This window comes from Schistocerca piceifrons, chromosome 1 (assembly GCF_021461385.2).
Source record: "Schistocerca piceifrons isolate TAMUIC-IGC-003096 chromosome 1, iqSchPice1.1, whole genome shotgun sequence".
Lineage (NCBI taxonomy): Eukaryota > Metazoa > Arthropoda > Insecta > Orthoptera > Acrididae > Schistocerca > Schistocerca piceifrons.
The window spans coordinates 778861594-778887954 of NC_060138.1; the positions used below are offsets into that span (position 1 = coordinate 778861594).

The following is a 26361-nucleotide window of genomic DNA, read 5'->3' on the forward strand; positions in this document are numbered from 1 at the left end:
AACTATGGACAAGTTCCTGTTATTATTATTTGAACAACAGCTCACAAAGGAGGAGGCGACCATGTGTTAGCCACTTATGGCTGATGTGGAGCCGGCAAAGGAGTCCCTACGAGTGGCTTGCATGGATGACTGCCAAACATTCATTGTCTCCTTGATAACACAGAGTTTTTTTTTTGTGTACTGAGCCCATCATTCAGTATCCCAGATCGCAAAAACTTTGCAGTGGAAGACCGATTGCAAATCAGTCTCTGGCAGGTCAGTCTCCAGAGTTGGTTGACTGGTAGCCTGTTTGACCAGACTGTCAGCAAGTTCATTGCCCAGTATCCCGACACAGCCTGGGGTCCGTATGAAGGTCACTGAATGTCCACTATTGCCGAGGACATGAACAGGCTCCTGGATAGTCATTACCGAAGGATGGCGGGGGAAGCACTGGTCGAGAGTTTGTAGGCTGCTTAAGGAGTAACTACAACTACAGATGACAAAGGACTCACCGGTGCAGAAGGAGATATGCTCAAGAGTGCGTAGATGGTGACCAACTATGCAGTGAAAAATGCTGCAGCCATCTGGCAAGAAGCGTTGTTCAGTATGCCCAACGTGAACTTAAACGAAATCAAAAAGACCATTGATCATTAATCCTTCAGTGTACACTGTTTCTGAGCACTGGAATTTGCCGAGAAGAGAAAAAAATCACCAGCGGAGGGCCTCAGGTGGAACTGAGCCTTTTGGGTCTTACGATAAGTACAGCTGAGGCCAGGGCCAAGGTATGGATCATGGAGGTGTATGGAAGTGTACGCACAGGAAAGGTGGCAGAGGGGAAGCATTGATTTCAGTAAGAAGCGACTGGTCATGAACGGCAAGTGGATTCCCAGTTTTGGGCCGTCATTGCAGGAGATGGACAGCCGTGAGACGGTAATTTGGACGACAAGGCAAACTGTGAATGTGGGCGGTATAATTGGCAAGCAGTAATTGCCACCAGAGCTGCAATGGAGGAACACCAGCTTTACGAGAAAGCTGTTCACTGGGCTCGTTCAGAAAGCTCCAGTCGCAGGTCAAACTCCACAATGGTGGCTAGGATCCAGCAGATGCAGTGCGGATGGTGATGCTGAACCATATACCAGGCTCCCATAGTCAATATGGATCTGTACGAGGGCTTTGTACAGTTGCAGCAGTGTAGGACGATCGGCACCCCAGTCCACGTGTCTCAGGTATAAAATAGTATTAAAATGCTGCCAGGATTTGTCCTTTAGCTGACAAAGATGGGGAAGCTAAGCTAAGAGGGCATCAAAGACCAGTCCCAAAAAGCAGTAAGACTCCACTAAATCAAGTAATTGGTATTCGAAGTAAAGTTCTGGATAGGGGTGGACAGCACGATGGTGACAGAAGTGGGCAATGCAAGTCTTGGCAGCCAAAAACTGAAAGCCATGAGTAAGCGCCCCCAACTGCGCCTTCCACATAGCTCCCTGCAGCCGGTGTTCAGCCACAACAATAGAAGAGGAATAAAAGCAAAAACAAAAACAAAAATTGTCAGCATATAGCGGGGGAAAGATTGAGGACCCTAATGCTAATGCGTGACCGTTGACAGCAATTAAAAAGATTGGGATACACAGGACAGAACCCTGCAAGACCCCATTCTCTTGTATATGGGACACACAGTAGGAAGCACCAACGCGAACTCTAATAGTGCGGAGCGACAAGAAGTTCTGTATAAAAAACCAGGAGTGGGCCCTGGAGACCCCACTCATGCAGGGTAGGACGGATGTGGTGTCACCGAGTGGTATCGTAGGCCTTCGTCAGGTCAAAAAAGACGGTAATCAGGTGTTTTCACCAGGAAAAGGCCAATCGAATGGCAGACTCCAGGTGAACCAAGATGTCGATGATGGGGGAGCCCTTGGCGAAAACCACCCCAGGACAGGGCCAGTAGCCTTCGAGACTCAAGGAACCAACACAACTGCCAGCTCACCATATGTTCGAGCAACTTGTACAGAACACTGGTGAGGCTGATAGGGCGATAGTTAAAACATCTAGTGAGTTCTTACCAGGCTTTAACACTGGAACGATGGTACTGTCCCGTCATTTTGACGGGAATTCGCCGTCACTCCATTTGCGGTTGAAGACGGCAAGGAGGTGGTGCTGATAATCCGCTGACAGATTTTTAAGCATTTGGAAATGGATTCGGTCTGGATACCCTTTCAGGTGTAGTGGCAGCAGCATCACTCAGTGTATTACTACCAGTATAGAGGTTAGATGCTACTGGGACGACAGATACTGATGAAGATGGTGAATCAGATGAATTCTGAGTACCCTTTACTTTCTTGTACCAATGTACATGCTTTTTAAATACCTTCAGTCTGGCTCTTGGCATGTTGAAGGGAAGAAAAATCAGTGACCTCCCCAAATAGGACTTCTTCAAAACAAGCATATGGATTTAATTACAAAGTAAACAATACAAATCGTGCAATATCAGTTATCAACTGTCTTGCAGTGTAGCCACTAGAAAACTTTACTCTCTTGTGCTCAATTATATCCCTGGCAAGGTATTTAAAATACTTCTATGCATGTCAATATTTTATACACAATTTTTAATGGAGACTAAATATTTTGAAAATGCATTTTTCCAAAAATTGATTTTCTCATTGAAAAATTCATTCCGTATATCCTTAAGGAAGATGCAGCATTTGAGTGGACCCCTGCCTGCAACCACGTATCTGAGACTGTGAAAAGTAGCTTGCGTTTCACACTGTGCTTGGCCACTTACTAGGCAGAACTTCAGCTTGTAGTTGCAATGGACACATCACAATGTGGCATGAGGACTGCATTGTCTCAACATCATGCTGATGGTTCAGAACAGCCCACACAGAAGAATTACTCTCAAATAGTGAAGGAGGCTCTTGATATTATTTATGTTATCAAGAAGTTTCATGTGTTTCTGTACACGTTAAGTTTGATTTGGTGACCGATCACAAGTCATTTGTCCCTCTTTCCAGACCCACGGCATACTTGTTGATGGACCCGGTTCATGAGATTCATTTCCACACTATGGCTGAGCATTCAAAAGCAAATGCTCTTCTGTGTTTGCCAGTGGGACCTGATCATGGTTTTGATCATGATGAAGTACTTTGTTTGTATCTCGACGAGAAATATCGCTGGACAGTGAATAGATTCCCTATTACCAGTTCTCGCAGTGCTCAAGCTGTCAGCTCCGACCCTGTTCTTTGTCAAGTGCAATACTATGCTCAACAAAGATGACCTAAGTGACCTCAGGCTCATGCATTGGATCCTGTCTGCAATAATTTTTTGCTACAACGTAAGATTCGCATTTGTCGATGGTGTTCTCTTGTTGCACATAGAAAACCCTGTTCCACGGGTGGTCATTTTGGCAGCCCTCTGATGCGATGTTCTTTGCCTTCTACATCAGGATCATTGGGGTGTTTCGCGCATGAAGACATCGGCTCAGTGTCATGTCTACTGGTCCTGTTTTGATCGTGAGACTGAACATTTAATCACTGCTTGCTCTAAATGTGCAGGTCATCAGGCCTCTCCCTGGCAGTGTTATATTGACAATGGAGATGGTTGTCAGTAGTGGGACCAGTAACGGGAAGTAAATTAAAATGAAATCCAAACCTTTAGGTGCTTACAGGCGTTGATAAATATCAACGAGGACAGTTGAAAATGTGTGCCCCGACCGGGACTCGAACCCGGAATCTCCTGCTCATGGCAGATGATCTATCTGACTGAGCCATTGAGGACACAGAGGATACAGTGACTGCAGGGACTGATCTCTGGCATGCTCCCCGTGAGACCCACATTTCCAACTTACTGTCCACACACTACATTTGTAGTGCCCCTACCCACTATACTCATTACTCGCGGCAGTCAATCGACCAATTCCTGTAAGAGTTCGGGCAGTGTGGGTGCATCTGGATCATTGACCGGTAAGCCTTATCTGTATGAAGATGGTATCTGTTCTTTCGGACATGTCCAAAAGAACAGATACCATCTTCATATATTCATACAGCAACAGCAATGTTGTTGAGGTAATTGATACAACAAGGAATCCATTGAGTAAGCTGTTCGAAGTAATGTTGAAAATTGGTAGGCATTCATGCAGTGGCAAAAGCAATCAATTGTATCTGTAGAAGTCGAAAAGCATATTAACAAGAAGCACAAGAAGCAGCTGACGTTATTCTTAGAGCGGCAGCTATAATTGTGCTTTTGACAAATCGAGTCTTGTAAACATTGTCCATCCATCAGTATTATCATAAGTTCTTATGGGCAACGAATGGTGTATGTATCAGTTGCAGATTGTCACTTTAAAGCCACCACAAGGGCAGAGTTTGCCTGTCGGCTCTTTGATATTGACTAATTGTGTAGCCCATTGACAGGACAAAATGGGTTCCATGATACCTAAAGTTGTTAATCTGTTCAATTCTTCCTTCACTTGAGTGTGAAGTGCAAACTGAACTTGCTAGCATGGAAAAAAATGGGATATATTTGAGAGTGATGTGCACTACGTAATCAACAGCCTTGATGAGTGTTGGTGAAAAAAGGACAGAATATTCTTTGCTCTCCAACTCTTGATAATGTACAAGATCCAACACTAAATCAACAGAATCTGAGACTGTAGGTCCAAAAGCCCGGAAAGTGTCGAAACAAATAAATTTTCTGCACAAGCACTGCCCACTATCAGAAATGTAACTGGCCAAACCACCACCTTATACATTGTTACTGCAGTAAACTGGCCAAAAATAGAAATCTGCTGACTGTTGTAACTGACAAGACAGTGCGCCCTGCACGGACAGGCATGAGTGTTGCACACAGTTACAATGTGATCTTTCTTATGATATATACAGCATGATAACCGACATTGCGGACAAGCAAGCCAGTTGTGTTGAACAAAAGAAGCAGGGTGGGGGTTGCAGAATGTTTTCAACTGCATTTGAGAATGCTGCACTGGTGCAATCTTTGCTTCTGAAGGTGTACTAGAAGGGGTATGCTTTTTGCTGTCTGATGTGAGTCGACTGCCGCTGTGTTAACACAAGAACATAATTGGTGTCCAGTGGCATGAAGAACTTCAGATGCTTGCACTGTTTTGAGTACTACTTCTAAAGAATTGCAAATGCATTTTGGTAGACTTCCTTATCGGAGATGGACCAAATGATAGTATCCTGCACTATGGACTCTGTGTAAGATTCTTTATATTGTGTAGCAACGAAAGGAAGTTGTGACTTAAACCCTGCAGTTCTGTCATCCAAGAATGATGTGATTCATGGGGCTGCTTCCTGAACTGATAGAGCTCCACTCCTGTGGAAACCACATGGGTATATTTGTGATGATATGAAGTCAGTAAATTATGCATGTCATCGAATGAGAGAGATGCCTGATCCCGAAAGGGTGCTAATTAACCCAACAAATTAACGAGTGGTACAATTAGGAAGAGATCCATGACAGAAAAAGAACTTTAATGGAGGAATATAAAGGTCATACAATTCCATGTGCTTGGAAGACTCATCGCAGGTGGGGAAGTTGGGGGGTAGGCCGTCAGTACTCTCTCCAATGTGGTCATGTACCCCTACTGCTGCCAAAGGAAATTCCGAAGGACAGCCTCCAAGTTCACAGCTGTCAACATTGTCACTTCAACAATGACAACATATGTGAAAATCAAAGCTTACTTGTTGCCATTTGTGTAGCAACAAACACAATTCAGAAAGTTCATAAAAATTACGATACCAAAACCAAAATATGTTCAGTAGATTGTCCTTGTATGTTGTCAGATTGGTATCAGTAGGCTTTTTTAAAAAGCTGTGTATTTACTCTTCATTATTGGTCCATGCATGAGTGGGAACAGCACCAATATGTTTCATAAAACTGTAGCTGAAAATGTGATTTTTCAGGACATCATATCTTGGGGTCTATTGATAACAGAGAAAAGGGGTCAAGTGTTTTAGATAGCCCATGGCCTAGCAACCATTTGTATACCCGTTGGAAGAACGTGCATACTGTAGCTATCCTACAATACAGGGTCAAAATTTAAACTTCACAGACTTCCTTTAGCCTAGGCAAATTGAACAAATCGGTTGGGTCTTTTGCATTAGATGTGATCTAGTGTGGACCTTAGGCAGTTTTCCTGAGAAAACTGCTAAAAATCCATGAGTTTTGGTTACCAAAAGTATCAATTGTGGGGAAGGCCACTTCAGCAATTTCTATTCACAGCATGTCATTGAAATTTTTCCAAACGTTCTCTAGATGCTGATCTCAGGAAACTTCAAAACTTTTTCCAATATCATTACCCATCACCGAGATTCAGAGGTTTAAAGTTACTGTATGTATGCGTGTGAAATATGAACCTAACATCTGATCCGAGGCGCAAATGTTTTAATAAATACAATGATCTCATGGCAAGGGTTGTGGGGTCATCGCAAGGATTCTGAGGTGACCAAAGTATGTTACAGTCACCATTTTTTTCACCACTGAAACTTTGATGTACATCTCTATATAATGGGCACTTGACTCCTGTACAGGCTGTCTGTTTCTCAAGTACTTCCTTGTCGTGTGGGGGAGTGGCTATGTACGTAAAAAAACAGTGTTTCATTTTAGTCCATAGACATATCGTGACACTGCACTGAACAGATATTTGAATGTTGTGCAGGAGCAGTTGAATTTAGTGAAACTAGATTTCTAATTGTATATAAAAACAAAGATGAGGTGACTTACCGAACGAAAGCGCTGGCAGGTCGATAGACACACAAACAAACACAAACATACACACAAAATTCAAGCTTTCGCAACAAACTGTTGCCTCATCCGGAAAGAGGGAAGGAGAGGGGAAGACGAAAGGAAGTAGGTTTTAAGGGAGAGGGTAAGGAGTCATTCCAATCCCGGGAGCGGAAAGACTTTGGGGGAAAAAAGGACAGGTATACACTCGCACACACGCACATATCCATCCACACATACAGACACAAGCAGGTGGAGTGGGAAGCCAGATTGAGTCTGATCCAGTCCCGGAAAGTATCCTGTCACAAGTGGCACACTTTTGTGGGAGGTTCTGGGTTTGAGGGGATGAGGAAGTGGCTCTGGTTATTTGCTTCTGTACCAGGTCGGGAGGGTAGTTGCGGGATGTGAAAGCTGTTTTCAGGTTGTTGGTGTAATGGTTCAGGGATTCCGGACTGAAGCAGATTCGTTTGCCACGAAGACCTAGGCTGTAGGGAAGGGACCGTTTGATGTGGAATGGGTGGCAGCTGTCATAATGGAGGTACTGTTGCTTGTTGGTGGGTTTGATGTGGACGGACGTGTGAAGTTGGCCATTGGACAGATGGAGGTCAACGTCAAGGAAAGTGGCATGGGATTTGGAGTAGGACCAGGTGAATCTGACGGAACCAAAGGAGTTGAGGTTGGAGAGGAAATTCTGGAGTTCTTCTTCACTGTGAGTCCAGATCATGAAGATGTCATCAATAAATCTGTACCAAACTTTGGGTTGGCAGGCCTGGGTAACCAAGAAGGCTTCCTCTAAGCGACCCATGAATAGGTTGGCGTACGAGGGGGCCATCCTGGTACCCATGGCTGTTCCCTTTAATTGTTGGTATGTCTGGCCTTCAAAAGTGAAGAAGTTGTGGGTCAGGATGAAGCTGGCTAAGGTAATGAGGAAAGAGGTTTTAGGTAGGGTGGCAGGTGATCGGCGTGAAAGGAAGTGCTCCATCGCAGCGAGGCCCTGGACGTGCGGAATATTTGTGTATCCCTGTAACCATTGATGCTACTTCCTTATACACAAATATTCCACACATCCAGGGGCCTCGCTGCGATGGAGCACTTCCTTTCACGCCGATCACCTGCCACCCTACCTAAAACCTCTTTCCTCATTACCTTAGCCAGCTTCATCCTGACCCACAACTTCTTCACTTTTGAAGGCCAGACATACCAACAATTAAAGGGAACAGCCATGGGTACCAGGATGGCCCCCTCGTACGCCAACCTATTCATGGGTCGCTTAGAGGAAGCCTTCTTGGTTACCCAGGCCTGCCAACCCAAAGTTTGGTACAGATTTATTGATGACATCTTCATGATCTGGACTCACAGTGAAGAAGAACTCCAGAATTTCCTCTCCAACCTCAACTCCTTTGGTTCCGTCAGATTCACCTGGTCCTACTCCAAATCCCATGCCACTTTCCTTGATGTTGACCTCCATCTGTCCAATGGCCAACTTCACACGTCCGTCCACATCATACCCACCAACAAGCAACAGTACCTCCATTATGACAGCTGCCACCCATTCCACATCAAACGGTCCCTTCCCTACAGCCTAGGTCTTCGTGGCAAACGAATCTGCTCCAGTCCGAAATCCCTGAACCATTACACCAACAACCTGAAAACAGCTTTCACATCCCGCAACTACCCTCCCGACCTGGTACAGAAGCAAATAACCAGAGCCACTTCCTCATCCCCTCAAACCCAGAACCTCCCACAAAAGTGCGCCACGTGTGACAGGATACTTTCCGGGACTGGATCAGACTCAATGTGGCTCCCCACTCCACCAAGAGTGTCTTTCCGCCGTCCACCTAACCTTCGACAACCTCTTAGTTCATCCCTATGAAATCCCCAAACCACCTTCCTTACCCTCTGGCTCCTACCCTTGTAACCGCCCCCGGTGTAAAACCTGTCCAATGCACCCTCTCACCACCACCTACTCCAGTCCTGTAACCCGGAAGGTGTACACGATCAAAGGCAGAGCCACGTGTGAAAGCACCCACGTGATTTACCAACTGACCTGCCTACACTCTGAAGCTTTCTATGTGGGAATGAGCAGCAACAAACTGTCCATTCGCATGAATGGACACAGGCAGTCAGTGTTTGTTGGTAATGAGGATCACCCTGTGGCTAAACATGCCTTGGTGCACGACCAGCACATCTTGGCACAGTGTTACACTGTCCGGGTTATCTGGATACTTCCCACTAACACCAACCTGTCAGAACTCCATAGATGGGAACTCGCCCTTCAGTATATCCTCTCTTCTCGTTATCCGCCAGGCCTCAACCTCCGCTAATTTCAAGTTGCCGCCGCTCATACCTCACTTGTCTTTCAACAACATCTTTGCCTCTTTACTTCCGCCTCGACTGACATCTCTGCCCAAACTCTTTGCCTTTACAAATGTCTGCTTGTGTCTGTGTATGTGAGGATGGATATGTGTGTGTGCGAGTGTATACCTGTCCTTTTTTCCCCCTAAGGTAAGTCTTTCCGCTCCCGGTATTGGAATGACTCCTTACCCTCTCCCTTAAAACCCACATCTTTTTGTCTTTCCCTCTCCTTCCCTCTTTCCTGACGAAGCAACCATTGGTTGTGAAAGCTAGAATTTTGTGTGTATGTATGTGTTTGTTTGTGTTTCTATCGACCTGCCAGCGCTTTCGTATGGTAAGTCACATCATCTTTGTTTTTAAATATATTTTTCCCGCGTGGAATGTTTCCCTGTTATATTCAAAGTATGTAAATGTGTTGAAGTGTATAAATAAAATGTCAAAACTCCATTGGCCTACAAGATTTGTTTTATTTAAACAGTACAGCTTGCTGTACCAGGAAAAGGAAGAAAACAAAATGAAAAATGCTCCTCTCGGAGTACAAACAATGGCGCATATGGTGTTCTTTAAAAGAATCTGACAGAAAAGTGAGGAACCAGCGGCCTCAGTCTTCATTCTGCCTTGTGCTGAGAAAGAGTAGCAGACAGACAGTGCAGTGGAAGAAAGAGGGGACAGAACCAGTGGGGAGAGAAATAGAAAAGAGGCAGTGGCAGGAAGAGAGAGAGAGAGAGAGAGAGAGAGAGAGAGAGAGAGAGAGAGAGATGGTGGGAGCAAAGGAGAGCAGAGACAGTGGAAATCAAAAAGAGGGGTGAGTGGAGATCGTACATAGACTTGGGGGGTAGGTGGGATTCTGGAAACCACCATCGCGGTAGCTGCCACCCCCATGCCACATCTCTGCCCCCCCCCCCCCCCCCCCTTCTCCAACCTCCACCCCACCCCTCTCCAGATCAGGGAACTTGGTATATAACACGAAAAAATTTGCCCACTTTCCCCCATTCCACCCCACCCCCCCCCCCCCCCCCCGCCCCACACACACACACACACACACACTCTAGGACAAGGACATGTGTGGGTAGGAGACAATGGTGGTTGAAGAGAAAGGTAGGAAGATAGCATATTGTAAACAAGAAAGAAAGAGGCATTAGTAACGGGACAAAGACACTGGTGCCAGAATTTTTGGTCTGGAAGTGGAATGATGATTGAGACAGCAGGTTCCCCACTTTTCTGTAAGAATCTTTTTAAAGAGGAGCGTATTTATCTTTTTTTTGTGCTGTGACTGGAGCATTTTTCGGCTAGTGCATAATTTATTTGGCCGCTTGGTGGATCCACTGTTGTTAACGTTTTTATACCCATCTCCATTGATGACTGACAGCTCCTGTCTTGACCAATTCTTCTTCAAATCTGTGTTCTTTCATACTTTTCTTCATGTGCAGAATCAAGAATAAATCCTGTGATGTTAGATGAGAGGGGTGTATGGCAAGGGTGTCATGCCATTTCTGACTAAAAACTGCCACACTGAGATACCTTTGTGAGCAGAAGCATTATCTTGTTGGAAAATCCAGAGGTAGTTTGTTTTCGATACACAGTTACAGTCTTCGTAAGTGTGACCCTTTGGAACAAACTATGAATGTACAATATACCCTCAAACAAAGCTTTTTGGTTTTAGATTTTGGGTTCATAACCACAGTGCACTTGGAAATAGACTGTATGTCAATTGGGTCTGTTCTTTCAAAGTACAGTTGCTTCCAATTGGCATATTTTCTACTGCTCGGACATAATCTGAGGCACAATTTGTCAACAATTATTCTCAAATATTCCAGGCATTTTAGCACTCCAATGTTTTTCCACGCTTGAAGTCCATTGTTCTGCTATTCTTGCTACTCCCTCCTCCCCTCCTAGGTAGCCACATGTGGTGAGTGAAATGGTTCCCCAGCCAGTTGTGAAATTGCTTCCCCTTCCCCATGTCCGGCCCGTATCATTGGTCATCTGTGTGACTAGGCCCTGCTCACACACTTTTGACACTGTAAAAAACCCCTTTTATGTATAGGCTGTTTCTCTTTTCTTGGTTATTAACTTCTTACATTTTTCCTTTGCCTTGACGTTTGTGACTTTTCTTTTCATCTCTTTCTGCCTGTGTATTCCCGAATCCTGGCTCATACATTTTGACCTGTGACGGCTGACTTTGTAACGCACAGTTTTCAGCATGTGTGTCGACAGATAGGGCTCGCATGCACCTCTTGGTAAAGGCCAGCCTCTAGGAAGGGGTTATTGCCTGGGTTGCTACCTTCCCAATTGTCAGTGAATCCCAAAATTTGGTAAGTGTGTCCTGAGATATGTAAATGATCACCTAAGGCAGTTTAGTACCCCTGTGTTGGCGGCATAAGGAGGAAGGATTGCCTTCTGAGATACTGACAATCATAATGGATCAAAGTGCAATGAGTACAACAAACAGACCCATTTAACCTTGGTCCAATTAACAGAAATGGAATGAAAGTAAGATACTAACAAAACTTGCAGCTGACCCTGACAACCTCACTTATCACTGACCGGCAAAATTCTGTATCCTCGTTCGACAAGCATAAAGGAACTAAGCAGACTATCATTCCTTCCCTTCCCCAACTTTTGAAATCCTTCTCAATGGGAACCCTTTGCCAAAACATTTCCCTGCCGACGTCCTCTATACCAGTGTGAATCCCAAATTGATCCTGTATCATAAAGATGGCTGATTGACCTAAGGAAGAAAACCCTGCCACTGAAGAAATAATGGAGCAGGATGCACCTGCATGTTAATTCTGTAGCTTAACCAGGTGTTCCAAAGCTGTCAAGGTAATTACTGCTAAACCTGCAGTCATCCTCAATTATGGGTATCCTTCAATGGACTACGTGCAGCATCAGATCGCAAGGTGCACAACTGGAGATATTCTACATTCACAATCCCCAGCTGTAGTATGCCTGCAGAAAATGCAGATAAAAATGGGTAGATTCAATCATGAAGAAGTTGGATAATCCTTTTGGATGTAAGAGTTGACATCATGTGATATTTCGAATCTTAGAGAGTTGACTGTGTGGACCAGCAAACTTGTTTAAAATGTGAATAAAGTGCAAAATTAATATGGCCATCCCTTGCACCCATCTGAGTTCCCTCACCTTGCCTCGCATTTTAGCATGTTGTCTCATTCTAGTCAAAAACATTTGTGTGAAATCTTATGGAACTTCACTGCTAAGGTCATCAGCCCCTAAGCTTACACACTACTTAACCTAAATTATCCTAAGGACAAACACACACACACCCATGCCTGAGGGAGGACTCGAACCTCCGCTAGGACCACCCACACAATCCATGACTGCAGCGCCTTAGACCGCTCGGCTAATTCCGCGCTCATTATAGTCCTCTGCCAGTTTTTCTCTGCTTTTGGTTTTCCCCATTGCCTACTTTACCACGCTTTCCTGTACCCGCATACCTATTATTCACATTCCGATCCACTTCCCTATGGCTTTGCCACTTTTTCCATCACTCTTTCTAAGGATTTTATGGCTGCTTATATCTTTCTTTTCCTTTTGTATTCTATCTTGCGTGTTTAGTTATTTGATTTTGACTTACTTTGTCATTTTGGTAATGTTCTGTTGTAAAAAAATAATACACTAACCTCATAATGTAAAAGATAAATAGGTGAAGCAGGACTGGTGTGGATTATCATGTGTGTGTTAACAATTTTATTCCTGGTAAAAAGTCTCTCATAAAATAAATACTTATTCCTTCAACGAGTTTTTTAAGTCTTATGCAGTTCTTGTATGTTTATTTCACAGCGAAGCCAAATACAGTTGAAACGATTTTGGGAAAATCGTAAAGCTAAGATAAAGAGAAGTCTGCAGAAGCTTCTAACTGCCAACAATGAACTTGGAAAATCTGAATCACCACATATAGATAACCAATTGTTTGAGTACTCTACATCCTCACTGAGATCAACAGCAACACCTGTTGGTGCATCATTATTTAGTTATCCTGCCATAAAGAGCAATCTTACTTTTCCAAATCCTGAAGTTACTCCACATTTCATAGAATCTGCCTCCTACACAGTGTATCAGGGCGAAGGGAGGAGCATCACTGACTCTCCAGGTGAGTTTAGTAGGTTAGTCTTCTACTGTTATCCATTATTTTTTCAATAGTGTATAATTTTTTCATCGGTCTATAGAGTATATTCACTAGTGAGTTGCAGAGCCAAATGCTGACAGTTGAAAACAATGGTTTAACCTCTACAGTACATTTCTAATTTTAGGAATAACAAACACATGCTATATTTTTGGAATGTTTCATAAAGCCTTACAAGTATTTCTGGATAAGGTAGGATGCGTTCACTATGACATAATGCATCCATGCTCTACAAAGCCACTCTGCCCAGTTACAGGTGTGAATGATGCACAGGAAGAATAACTGTTGATAAGTCTCTCCTTGAGAGATCTCTATGATCTTTTTACAAGACATACGTAGAAGAATATAGTATATTGATTGACTCTTCTATGAATGTACATGCTCAAAATTCAACAAAATTCAGCATGATGCAAAACCTCTCTCTTTTAGCATCTGCCACTGGAGTTGAATAAACATCCACGTGATGCTTATGTGTCTGCTAAACGAACTAGTGACAAAATGCACTGCCCTTCTTTGGATTTTCCCTATTTCCCTTGTGCGTCCTATTGAGCAAGGGTCTCTGTCTGATGGAGTACTTGAGTGCTGGTTGAATGAGGATTTTGTAAGACGACACCTGTGTAGGTGGACTGTGTATTCTGAGGATTCTTCCAGTAAATATCAACAGATATCTGCCTTTTCTGCATTTAGTTTCACGTGGTTATTCCACTTTAAATTGATCTTTACACATACTCCCATATATTTAATGGGTTTGATTGCTTCCAGAGAACTGTTTGGCAATTGAGTCATTACACACACACACACACACACACACACACACACACACACACACACAGAGTATGTATGTCTGAAAACTTCTTTCCATTGAGAATGAAATGACGTGCTCTATTTGCTAGGAATTCCTCAGTCCAATTCTAAAGGTTTTCTGATACTCTGCAAACCTGTCTTGTTCATTAGGCAACAGCATGGGACTGTATTGAACGCCTTCCAGAGGACAAAGAACATGGAACCATCCAAGGTGCAGGATACACTGCCTTTTGGATGTCTTTGATGAATAAAGTAAGCTGAGTCTCTTGCAGTTGTTGTTAGTGGAATTCATGTTGGCCCTACAAAGGAGATTTTTCAGTCTCCAGGAAGGTCATAATACATAATCTTAAAACATGTTCCATTGTTCTATTAACAGTCTGATGTCAGCGATATGGGCCTATAGTTGTTATTTGTTCGATGACCCCTTTTACAAATGGGAATGACCTGCACATTTTTCAAATCATTTGGAATATTACATTTCTGCGGCGACTGATAGTAGACCTCTGCTAGAAGAGGAACAAGGTCTGTATTGAGAATTGTATAGGTATCTCATCAGGCTCAGTTCCTTTTCTCTGTCAAGTGATTTAGGTTTATTTTCAATCCTGCAGATACGTATTTAATATCAGTGTTTCTGGCCTTTGTGCAGCAATTGAGAGGAGAGTATGCAGTACAATCTTCCTCAGTTAAACAATGTTTGAAAATGGAATGCAGTATTTGAGCCTTCTCTTCATTATCCTCATTTTCAGTGCCATTATTGTAACTGTCTGTACAGGCAGCTTTTTACTGATTTAACATAAGACCAAAACTTCTTTGGCTTTTCTTCCATACCAGTGGATGGAATGGTACTTTTGAATTCACTGGACCCTTCACATATGACTGTCTTCTACTAATTTTAGCTGCATTCAGTTTTTGTTTGTCTACAAGGCTGTGGTTATGTTTAAATCTGCAGTGATTCTCAGTTTGCTCTCTGAGCAGCTTTCTAACATGCCTGTTGAACCGTGGTGGGGTCTTTCCCATTTTCTGTAACTTAGCTCAGCACGTAACTTTGTATGGCATATTGTGCAATATTCTTAAACATTGTCCATATATATCCAACATTTTCAGCCTCAAAGACATTGGTGGCTCATGTGAAATGAAGTCTGTTTCTTGTTGCACTTATTAAGCAGAAATATCTTCTACCTTTCATTAGATATCTGTTAATACCTATCATGGCTTTATGATCAGTGATTCTTGGCTCTGTTAACAGAGCTGAAATGTTTGGTCCTATTTGTAACCAGATGATGTGAGATACTACTCTCATGAGTTGTTTATCTGATTAACTGCTAAAGATAATTTTTGGATGGGGCATACAAAATAGTTATACACAATTCCTTGTCCCTGCTACCTGTCTTAATCACTTGAGTCTCCCGGTGTATATCTGGTAATCTCAAATCTCCCCCTAATACTGTATATGGCCAGCACATTTTCTGTGAAACTTTACACCAACCCAATTTATTTTGTATTTGAAATCTGTTTTAATCTTACTAGATATTGTTGTATTATTTGTGGCAATGAGGATCTACATCAACATCTATATTTATACTCCGCAAGTCACCCAACTGTGTGTGGCGGAGGGCACTTTATGTGCCACTGTCATTACCTCCCTTTCCTGTTCAGTCGCGTATGGTTCACGGGAAGATCGACTGCCGGAAAGCCTATGTGCGCACTTGAATCTCTCTAATTTTACATTCGTGATCTCCTCGGGAGGTATAAGTAGGGGGAAGTAATATATTTGATACCTCATCCAGAAACGCACCCTCTCGAAACCTGGACAGCAAGCTACACCGCGATGCAGAGCGCCTCTCTTGCAGAGTCTGCCACTTGAGTTCGCTAAACATCTCCGTAACGCTATCAAGCTTACCAAATAACCCTGTGACGAAACGCGCCTCTCTTCTTTGGATCTTCTCTATCTTCTCTGTCAACCCAACCTGGTACGGATCCCACACTGATGAGCAATACTCAGGTATAGGTCGAACGACTGTCCTTGTAAGCCACCTACTTTGTTGATGGACTACATTTTCTAAGGACTCTCCCAATGAATCTCAACCTGGCACCCCGCCTCACCAACAATTAATTTTATATGATCATTCCACTTCAAATCGTTCCGCACGCATACTCCCAGATATTTTACAGAAGTAACTGCTACCAGTGTTTGTTCCGCTATCATATAATCATACAATAAAGGATCCTTCTTTCTATGTATTCGCAATTCATTACATTTGTCTATGTTAAGTGTCAGTTGCCACTCCCTGCACCAAGTGCCTATTCGCTGCAGATCTTCCTGCATTTGGCTGCAATTTGCTAATGCTGCAACTTCTCTGTATACTACAGCATCATCCGCGAAAAGCCACATGGAACTTCCGACACTGTCTACTAGGTCATTTATATATATTGTGGAAAGCAATGGTCCCATAACACTCCCCTGTGGCACACCAGAGGTTGCTGTAACGTCTGTAGACGTCTCTCCACGGAGAACAACATGCTGTGTTCTGTTTGCTAAAAACTCTTCAATCCAGCCACACAGCTGGACTGGTATTCCGTAGGCTCTTACTTTGTTTATCAGGCGACAGTGCGGAATTGTATCGAACGCCTACCGGAAGTCAAGGGAAATGGCATCTACCTAGGAGCCTGTATCTAATATTTTCTGGATCTCATGAACAAATAAAGTGAGTTGGGTCTCACATGATTGCTGTTTCCGGAATCCGTGTTGATTCCTACATAGTAGCTTCTGAGTTTCCAGAAATGACATGATACGCGAGCAAAAAACATGTTCTAAAATTCTACAACAGATTGATGTCGGAGGTATAGACCTATAGTTTTGTGCATCTGCTCGACGACCCTTCTTGAAAAACTGGGACTACCTGTGCTCTTTTCCAATCATTTGGAACTTTCCGTTCCTCTAGAGACTTGCGGTACACGGCTGTTAGAAGGGGGGGCAAGTTCTTTTGCGTACTCTGTGTAGAATCGAATTGGTATCCCGTCAGGTCCAGTGGACTTTCCCTCTGTTGAGTGATTTCGGTTGCTTTTCTATTCCTTTGACACTTATTTCGAAGTCAGCTATTTTTTTCATTCGTGCGAGGATTTAGAGAAGGAACTGCAGTGTGGTCTTCCTCTGAAACAGCTTTGGAAAAAGGTGTTTAGTATTTCAGCTTTACGCGTGTCATCCTCTGTTTCAATGCCATCATCATCCCAGAGTCTCTGGATATGCTGTTTCGATCCACTTACTGATTTAACGTAAGACCAGAACTTCCTAGGATTTTCTGTCAAGTCGGTACATAGAATTTTACTTTCGAATTCACTGAATGCTTCACGCATAGCCCTCTTTACGCTAACCTAACTTTGACATTGTTTAGCTTCTGTTTGTCTGAGAGGTTTTGCCTGCGTTTAAATTTGCTGTGAAGCTCTCTTTGCTTTCGCAGTAGTGGGTTTTTCCTGTTCCTCACAGTTTTACTCGGTGCACACCTGTCCTAAAACGTGTTTTACGATTGCCTTGAAATTTTTCCATAAACACTCAACATGGTCAGTGTCAGAACAGAAATTTTCATTTTGATCTGTTAGGTAGTCTGAAATCTGCCTCCTATTACTCTTGCTAAACAGATAAACTTTCCTCCCTTTTTTTATATTCCTATTGACTTCCATATTCAGGGATGCTGCAATTGGCCTTATGATCACTGATTCCCTGTTCTGCGCTGACAGAGTCAAAATGTTCGGGTCTGTTTGTCATCAGTAGGTCCAAGACGTTATCTCGATGAGTCGGTTCTCTGTTTAATTGCTCGTGGTAATTTTTGCATAATGCACTCAGTATAGTGTCACTCGATGCTCTGTCCCTGCCACCCGTCCTAAACATCTGAATGTCCCAGTCTGTATCTGGTAAATTGAAATCTCCACCTAAGACTATAACATGCTAAGGAAATTTATGTGAAATGTATTCCAGATTTTCTCTCAGTTGTTCTGCCACTAATGCTACTGAGTCGGGAGGCCGGTAAAATGAGTCAATTATTAACTTAGTTCGGTTGTTGAGTATAACCTCCACCCATAATAATTCACATGAACTATCCACTTCTATTTCACTACAGGATAAACTGCTACTAACAGCGACAAACACGCCACCACCGGTTGCATGCAATCTATCCTTTCTAAACACCGTCTGTGCCTCTGTAAAAATTTCGGCAGAATTTATCTCTGGCTTCAGCCAGCTTTCTGTACCTATAACGATTTCAGCTTCGGTGCTTTCTATCAGCGCTTGAAGTTCCGGTACTTTACCAACGCAGCTTCGACAGTTTAAAATTACAATACCGATTGCTGCTTGATGATTGATGCCTCCATTACCAGTCCCATGCAATTTTGTGATAAACATTCCAATCAGAATTGAGAATTCCGTTTCTATTAACCTCCAGTTTCATCCACCTTTCTGTCCTTAGTACTATGTGGGCATTATAGGGATCAATTTCTTCATCTTCTGAAATCAGAATGTAATTTACTGGCCCTGTGAAGATTTTTGAATCCTAAAAACACGAGCAAATGCATTTCACATGTACTCTGCTACCCTAGTAGCTGCTTCCTGTGTGTAGTGCTCACTTGGCCTATTGAGGGGCACGAGTCCTACAATTTCCCACCCACTAGCAGAGGCCAAGAAATCATTCAGCTCCACATGAGAAAACCACAGTTAGTTATGGGAACAACATCTTTGACTTTTGTAGTCTTGTCTTCCTCAGTTGTGTGTAATATTATGGTATATTGATACATTTTACTTTTTGGATCGTCTAACTACAACTGAAGGAAACACAATTTTCGTGCCACACGCATTTCGCTATTATTCTTTGTAAGGCATTTTCAGTGCTGGTACATGCTAGCACAGCTTCTGTCCCTATTGCAAGGTTAGCTGTCTTTACCAATGCAACCAGCCATGCGTAGGAACAAAAATAGCCTCAAAACCTAAGTGGCAAATGTTGTTGCTCATGTGAGCCATGATATGCAGCTGGGTACACCCAGGAGACTCCATAACAGTCAGCAAAGTGTTCTCAACATGGGGAATGAGACCCTGCCTTCAATTTCCCTAGGAGCCTCGTGTCACCTTCACCAGAAGACACGTCTGCACTGAGCGAGGTAACACAGTCGATGGCACACCTGGACTCGCATGTGGGAGGACATGGCTCAAATCCGCCTCTGGCCATCCAGATTTGGGTTTTCCATGATTCCCCTAAGTCACTCCAGGCAAATTTGCAGGATGATTCTGCTGAAAGGACATGACCCGTTTTCTTCTCCATCCTTACAAAACAATCTGAGCTTGTGCTCTCTCTCTTATAACCTTGTTGTCAATGAGATGTCAAACTCTAATCTTTCCTTCACCTTCTGCATTTGTTTGAACCTTACAGAAAGATTGGCTCCTATCCCAACAGAGTGTGCCACTTGCTAGCTTTGCCCACTGTTACCTTTAATCCAAGAGGCTTGTGACCCAGTGACAGTTCACTGTTTATTTTCATGTGGAATAATGAAAAACAGTAGCCTCAAGACAAACTAGAGTGGCATAGTGCTGATAGTGACAGAATATATCTGTGGAGTTACTACTGCAAGCCACAAGCAAACCTCCCTTAATCACCATGCTGTTCCTCAGTGGTACAATCAGTACTTTTGTTGTAATGTGGTAGTATTCCATTGCTTTCACATCACTATACTGAAGCTGTCAGTAATTCTAACCACACCAACAGGTGGCATAACACCTCCTGTACTGATCTTCTTGATTTCTGTCAACTGCGACCTTCTTTTGGGAGGAAGCATCTCTGTTTACCAACTCCTATATAGAAGGCTGTTGCTTTCATTCTGAGACACACATTAGTGACCTGGTTCCATTCAACTCAGTCCCAGGCAGTCTTCACTATAACATTAGTTAAAGGCCCTTAGAAGGTTCTGCCAGATAGGCCATGGATTTATTTGTATAAAGGAGTGTTACTCCTTGTTCACTCATTATTACATCCTGTGATTGGTGGAGTGTGCAGTCTGGCCTTTGAGGAGAGACAGGTCAGATTGGCGAGGGTTGTATTTAAAGATAACATCATATGACATGGTTCGCTGGAATACCCTGAATGGTAGGTTCAGGCTCATAATTTGAAGGTTTCTCTTTCTGTTGTGCACATTAGCACCTTTTCCGTTAAGTATATCTGTTGAGTGTAGGGAACTAAAGAGTGTGTGTGTGTGTGTGTGTGTGTGTGTGTGTGTGTGTGTGTGTGCGCGCGCATCCGCGCACACATGTGCGTGCTTGTGCACATGTAGAGTGATCTCTCTTCATGATGGACTGAAGAGATGTTTGGAATTATATTCAGGACATTGACACGAAGTCTGGTGATCAGGAACTTCATGCCACCACCTCACCTTCCCTTGTCAGCCAAATACTGGGAGTGAAAATTCTTCATTGGAATTTGAATTGGATTACGTCCTAAGAGTGCCACTACAGAGGCATGAATTAATGACCTGATTACAGAGTTGGTGTTGTGTAGCATGTACTCAGTGAAAAAACAAGTTAGACACTATAATTCCTTTATTAGCATACTTGGGTTAGGGAAGGTGTGTCATTCTAGAAGATAGCTAAGGATGTAGACCATCTTTGAAAAACTCATTAGCAAATGCAGCTGCCATTGTAACATATATAATTCACACTGTGGTACAATGTACCATCTCCTTAAAGGCAGTGACAGATCTCATTACTGAGACATGGGGTCACACATCAGTAAGAAATAAATTGGTGAAAATAAGGAGTAACAAGCTGTGTTTCATGAAGCTACTGACTTAACCATGACGACCTGCTTTCAACCAGTCAGGTAATGTGGTCAGACTTCAACATGTTTCTTTATAGGTAGTGTCATTTGATATATAGATTCTTTTGTTAGCTAGAGGACCTAGTATGTGTAGTGTATGTACTCTTTAGTCTCCCTTTGTAGATCTTTTATTATTATTATTATTATTATTGTTGTTGTTGTTGTTGTTGTTTTGTCTGACTAATATTAATGTACTTTGTGTGTTATTTTATATGCTCTTCTTCTGTTTGTGCTTGGGTTTTATTGATCTCAACCACTGAGCACTCTAAGACTAACAACAAATACTACTACTAGTAGTACTACTACTACTACTACTACAGATGGGCAAATTGCAACTGTCTTGGAAAAAATTTACACTAAGACTCAACAATGTTTTCTGATGTTTGAACTCTTTTTTTCTGATTAAAGTTATTATTCGTTACAGAGTCCATTTCACATCATTTAGCCTCTAATCTTTATATTGCAGACTTTGGTGGCGGTTTTGCCAAAAAAACATCCATTCTCAAAAATAGTTCTGCACAAATTTTCCACAAATTATGCTTCACATTACACTCAGCAGTGAACATGTGCTTTTGTATCATGGACAGCATTTTGTGTTGCATTCAGCTATTCACCATATGTGTTCGCTCTTCTCTCTCACTCAAATTTAACGACACAGTGAAGTACTCAGGGCAAAGCATGAGGGGAAATGTGCATGCCTAGACATGTGACAGCAACTGATCGCTGCATCAAAATTACATTCTAGCATTTTATGTGATGGGCAGTTCTCCTGTTCATTAATAAGAGGAATTTCCACGTCAGTCTTCCAAATTATTTCTGGGCCATTTTTATTTTATCCACCCTGTATACCCTATAGAGGCACAAAACAAATGATTAGGTATTTTCTGATTCATTTGTTCCATTAGCAGCAAGCTTTTAATGTACTTTGTTATGCTTTTTTAAACTCATTATTTAACATTGCAACACCATTATAGTTTTTTTTTTGTTCACACCGTTTAGGAACTTCCTGTGATCATTCTCTTTGAACCAGTGATGTTGATGTTGCTTGTTTTGGCTTTATAATTCTAATACTGTACTACTTCTTCTTCTCTTTTTATTTTATTTTTTTGTTTCTGGTTTAATAGAAATCATTCGTGTTGAACGAATGGAAAGGAAAGTATAATATACTAAGAATAGAAAACTGCAAAATTACCTCAATTAAAGAGAAATTGCCAGAGTAAAGAATTAATGTAGCAATGACAGATGTTAATTGCTACAACTTTGTTCTGATATAAAGTACGTACATGTAAAGTACACACCACCCAGTCATGGTCCAGTGCTCCACACCTCAAGTGCTGCAGCATCCCTGCCACTAAAAGTTGGTTTGACTATCATTCTGCAGATTTCCAAACCAATCTTAAGGTTGATTAGGAGTTGTGTGTTGTCCATTTGATGCAACTGCCATCCTCTTCATTGCCTGGGACTTAAGACGATGATGATGATGATGATGATGATGATGATGATGATGATGATGATGATGATGATGATGGTCGACAACCTGATATCTTTTCTCCCTGCGATGGGAGCATATGTTGCAAAAGCTCCACTTCTGAAATATACAATCTGCGTGAACTGCTAGTATTTTGAGGAACTTGGGAGCCAGGAGTCTTTGTGCATCCTGTGACCGTTGTGCTTGTGAAGACTGTCGCTGGCAATAGCAAGACAAAATTAGGTATTGGCTGTATTTTCTTCAAGTTTCTTTTTTGGTAACATAGCTTTGAATATTGAAGTGCTGATAGCCATTGCTAAGTTTCTGCTTTTCCTCATGTTTGAAAATTCAGGTAATTTTATGGCACTGTTGTGGAATGTGTGTCGCTAATCTATCCAGGACTGTACATGCGTCATAACGTACGTGCTGTAATCACCAGAACCCCAGAAACTAACTCTCTTCATAGTCCAATGACCTTATGACCAAGGCTCCGAAGTACTACATGTTCAGGTGTTTAGATTTCTCCTCAGATCATCTGTTATTGCTTCTTTTATCAGTTTTGCAAAGATAATTGACATACAGTCTATTGCCTGTGGGCATGTGATTTGTCACTTTTAAAGAAATGAGGCGACTTATTTCTCCACATTTTGTGGAATATTGTAAACATTCTCTGTGTATCTGTGCTACCATACTTGTGTAGCTTCCTCTCTCCTCTGTCACACAATTTGTTCCTAGCCATTGTCCGTGACTCGCCCCTTGGCCAGTTACTTCTGTAATTTTCTCAACTTTGTTTTTTTAGGCCAGTTTTCCACACCCTCTTGTCGTGATCTGTAAATTGATAAGCTGTATTCCAATTTCTAAATATCACTAACGGTCCTTCTACGGACATTGTCCTGTAGGCACCGGCGATCCTTATAAGAACTCTGTGGTGCATCCTTCGGAGGATTTAAGTGGGTCTCATCTGCTGAAATTTGAACGCCCACCCACTTACGCCGAAATCAACAACAGAGGTGAGTATGGTCTAATGATAAAAGTTTTACAATATATATTGGTAAATTTTAGTTTCAGTGCTGGTTGATTTGTACATTACCCTCGATACTCATTCACATATATAAGTTGTATATCTCAGATAAGAGCTTGTCGTATCAGATGTCTTCATTCCTACTCTACAACAGTAGTACAGTCTGAAACAGCCATATAAACTTTTAGTTATCTTCAGCTTCCTAAGCCTCACGAATGAGAGGGAGTACTAGAACTCATCAAAAGCCCTAGCAAATTCGATATTGATGTCCACAGCGTAAATATCGTCATAATTTACAGTTTGTATTGACTGACTGGTTAGCAGAATTTTTGATGATTTTTTTTTTCTGAATTTAATAAGCCCTATTCATTTGTCATGTAGGAGATGCTCCTGTATGTTTCCCAGTATCCAGCTGACAGATAGTTTTGTACAGTTTAGTGACAACAGGATCTGTTTATCAGCCTTTTTTGCTGATAATCAGCTCTGCCTCCATCCAAACACCTTACTTAATATATCTATCATACAGGGTACTATTTAATCCTTAATTTTGTGAAACTGTGGTCGGCTGTCAAAACTCGAAGCTTTTCTTATTTTTCGTCTAGGAGTACCTATATGTACTTCCTGCTTAGAAAACGGAAATATTATTGTCATTGTCATTTAGTTTATTCTTCACACCTATGAAATTTGCCTCTGAACAGTGGTCTTTGCCCTGTTTGTATATGAGGAGCAAAGATTCCAGTTGGTACTTAATCAGGTCCTTCCATAGTTAAATGGTAGTGAACTGTACCTCTGTGATTTCTTTCCTTGTGTACCTTTCCCAAATTTTTGTATGTTTGAAGATGGTATCTAAATGTGGCCTGGGTACATGAAATCTTCATTTTGATAGTTTGGCCATCCTGTTTCAGGAAACTTTTTGTCTGATGTTGTGGACTGTAACAAGCATAATGTTTTTGTTTCGTCTGTGTTGCAGCCTGTGTTATAAAATTTGCTGTAAACCCTCCCATTAAATCCCCCCCCCCCCCTCACCCCCCCCCCCCCCCCCCACCTCTCCACCTTCCCTGTAAATCTGATTCTGTTAACAGAACTCGCACATGTAGTGTCAGTTTTTAGGAGGAAGCTTTTTGTGATATCTGTGGCATTCAATGATGACACATTGTTTGCTGCATTACTGTTTGGCAAAGGTGTCATATACAGCATAGACTTTTAAGTAATGTGTAAAAAAGTTAAGCAAGATATAATAGAGACCATCTTACATTTAAAATGTTATCCTATTTTAAAAAAAGGTTAGAAAATCAAGAAAAATGGAGCTAAGATGTTTTTTTTTTTGCGAATAACTGTTCTGTCAAAGGCTTATAGAATGACAATGGAAACAGTTTTTTTTGTGATAATGACTCACCAATTAACCCTGTAACGCAACATAAAAATTATTGATTATGAAACTGACTTTGGGTTTAGATACATGTTAAAATGTTAAAATTTCATAAATTAAATGTAGTGATTCAATTTTTTAGTTTTGTGTAATCTGTTACTCAGATATTGAAAGTAAATTTTTGGTGCTTGTAAGAAGCAGTTTTTTTAAAACAAAACAAAATTATTTGAAAACTAGTTATGTAGAAGTTTTAATATTTGTTAACAAAGGAGTAAGTTGACACAGTGACAATGTTTTTCCTGCTCTGTCCTAGGAGGAAGGAATAGTATGCTGGAGCCTGAAAGTGCAGATTCTGATGGAGACATGGATAACGGTTTGTGTTGTTACATAATTTTAGTTGGTTTTCATATATGTTTCTATGTCTAGAAGATCTGAGAATGTATGGTGGAGTAATCCACTTAAGTGCATACATTAGTGTTCAAAATTTAATCATTTTCAAGAAATAAGAATATACTTATTCCATAAACATTTACATATTACCGAACGAGGTTGCGCTTAGCCCCAGTAATGTGATTAGTGGTAGTGTCATGTACACTTAATTGCAAAGGTTCTGAATCTAGAGATACAGAACTAAAAAAATCTCATTCGCAATAGCAAAATACATAATGGGAATGGTTATCAGCAGCTGCAGATATCTAGCTTATGGACCACCTGCTCTCTGTCACAGATACACTGTTTGTCAGGAAACTGCAACTCAGAAGGCAGTTGTAAACTGTGCAGGCAATTGTTTTGCTGTCTCTTAGATTTTGTTATGCTGTTTTAAGACCAGATACACTGAAAGCCAAACCATTATAACTATCTCTTTACAGTGTATTGTTTCAACTTTGGAATACAATATGGCAGCTGTTATGTGTTGTTTGAATTTGACAAGTTGTTGGCAGATTTCCAGAGATATATGGCACTAATTGTCCATGCACAAGTTGCTGAATTCCCTAAAATTATTGGTACATGGTTTGGGAGTGTCAGTGCTGAGGTTGTTGCTGACAGCATCCCAAATATGCTCCATTGGATTAAGATTAGGCGAATTTGGTGGTCGAAACATCAACATGAGCTCACTATAACACTTGTCAAACTACTGTAATGTGAGTCTAGCATTGTGATATGGACTGCTATTCTGCTGGAATATGCCATCACTGTCGGGTAAAACATCAAGCATGAAGGGATCCACGCGATTGGCAATAATGTTCTCATAGTCCACAGCCATCAAGGTACTCTTGACTACTAACACAGGTATCTTGAATGCCCTGGTGAATGTCAGCCATAGCATAATACTATTCCCACCAGCTTGTATTTATTGCATGATGCATGTTTCGAGCAGCCTTGATGATGGCAAATCCAGACATTACCATTGGCCTGGTGTAACAAGAAACATGGTTCATCCAACTAAGTGTCTGATTTCCATTGATCCTGGTCCAGTCTTGATGTTCCTGTGCCCGCTGCAATCATAATTGACAATGTTGTGCATCCACATGGGACTGTGTTGGAGTCACCAACTGCAGGGTCCCACGTTCCAACAGTGTGTGCTGAATGGTATGCTCTGGAACACCATTGTTGTTTTCAGTCATGAGATCTGCC

General features: G+C 41.9%; 1 protein-coding gene across 2 annotated transcripts in view; it reads left to right on the forward strand.

Moving 5' to 3' along the window:
* LOC124796411 overlaps positions 1-26361 on the forward strand; it is a 104484-nt gene that overhangs the window by 31120 nt on the left and 47003 nt on the right. For both annotated transcript variants that reach the window (XM_047260591.1, XM_047260599.1), the window contains exons 2-4: positions 12871-13180; positions 23236-23346; positions 25040-25099. In XM_047260591.1, coding sequence (XP_047116547.1) covers positions 12871-13180; positions 23236-23346; positions 25040-25099 — 481 coding nt within the window. The remainder of the gene's footprint in view (positions 1-12870; positions 13181-23235; positions 23347-25039; positions 25100-26361) is intronic.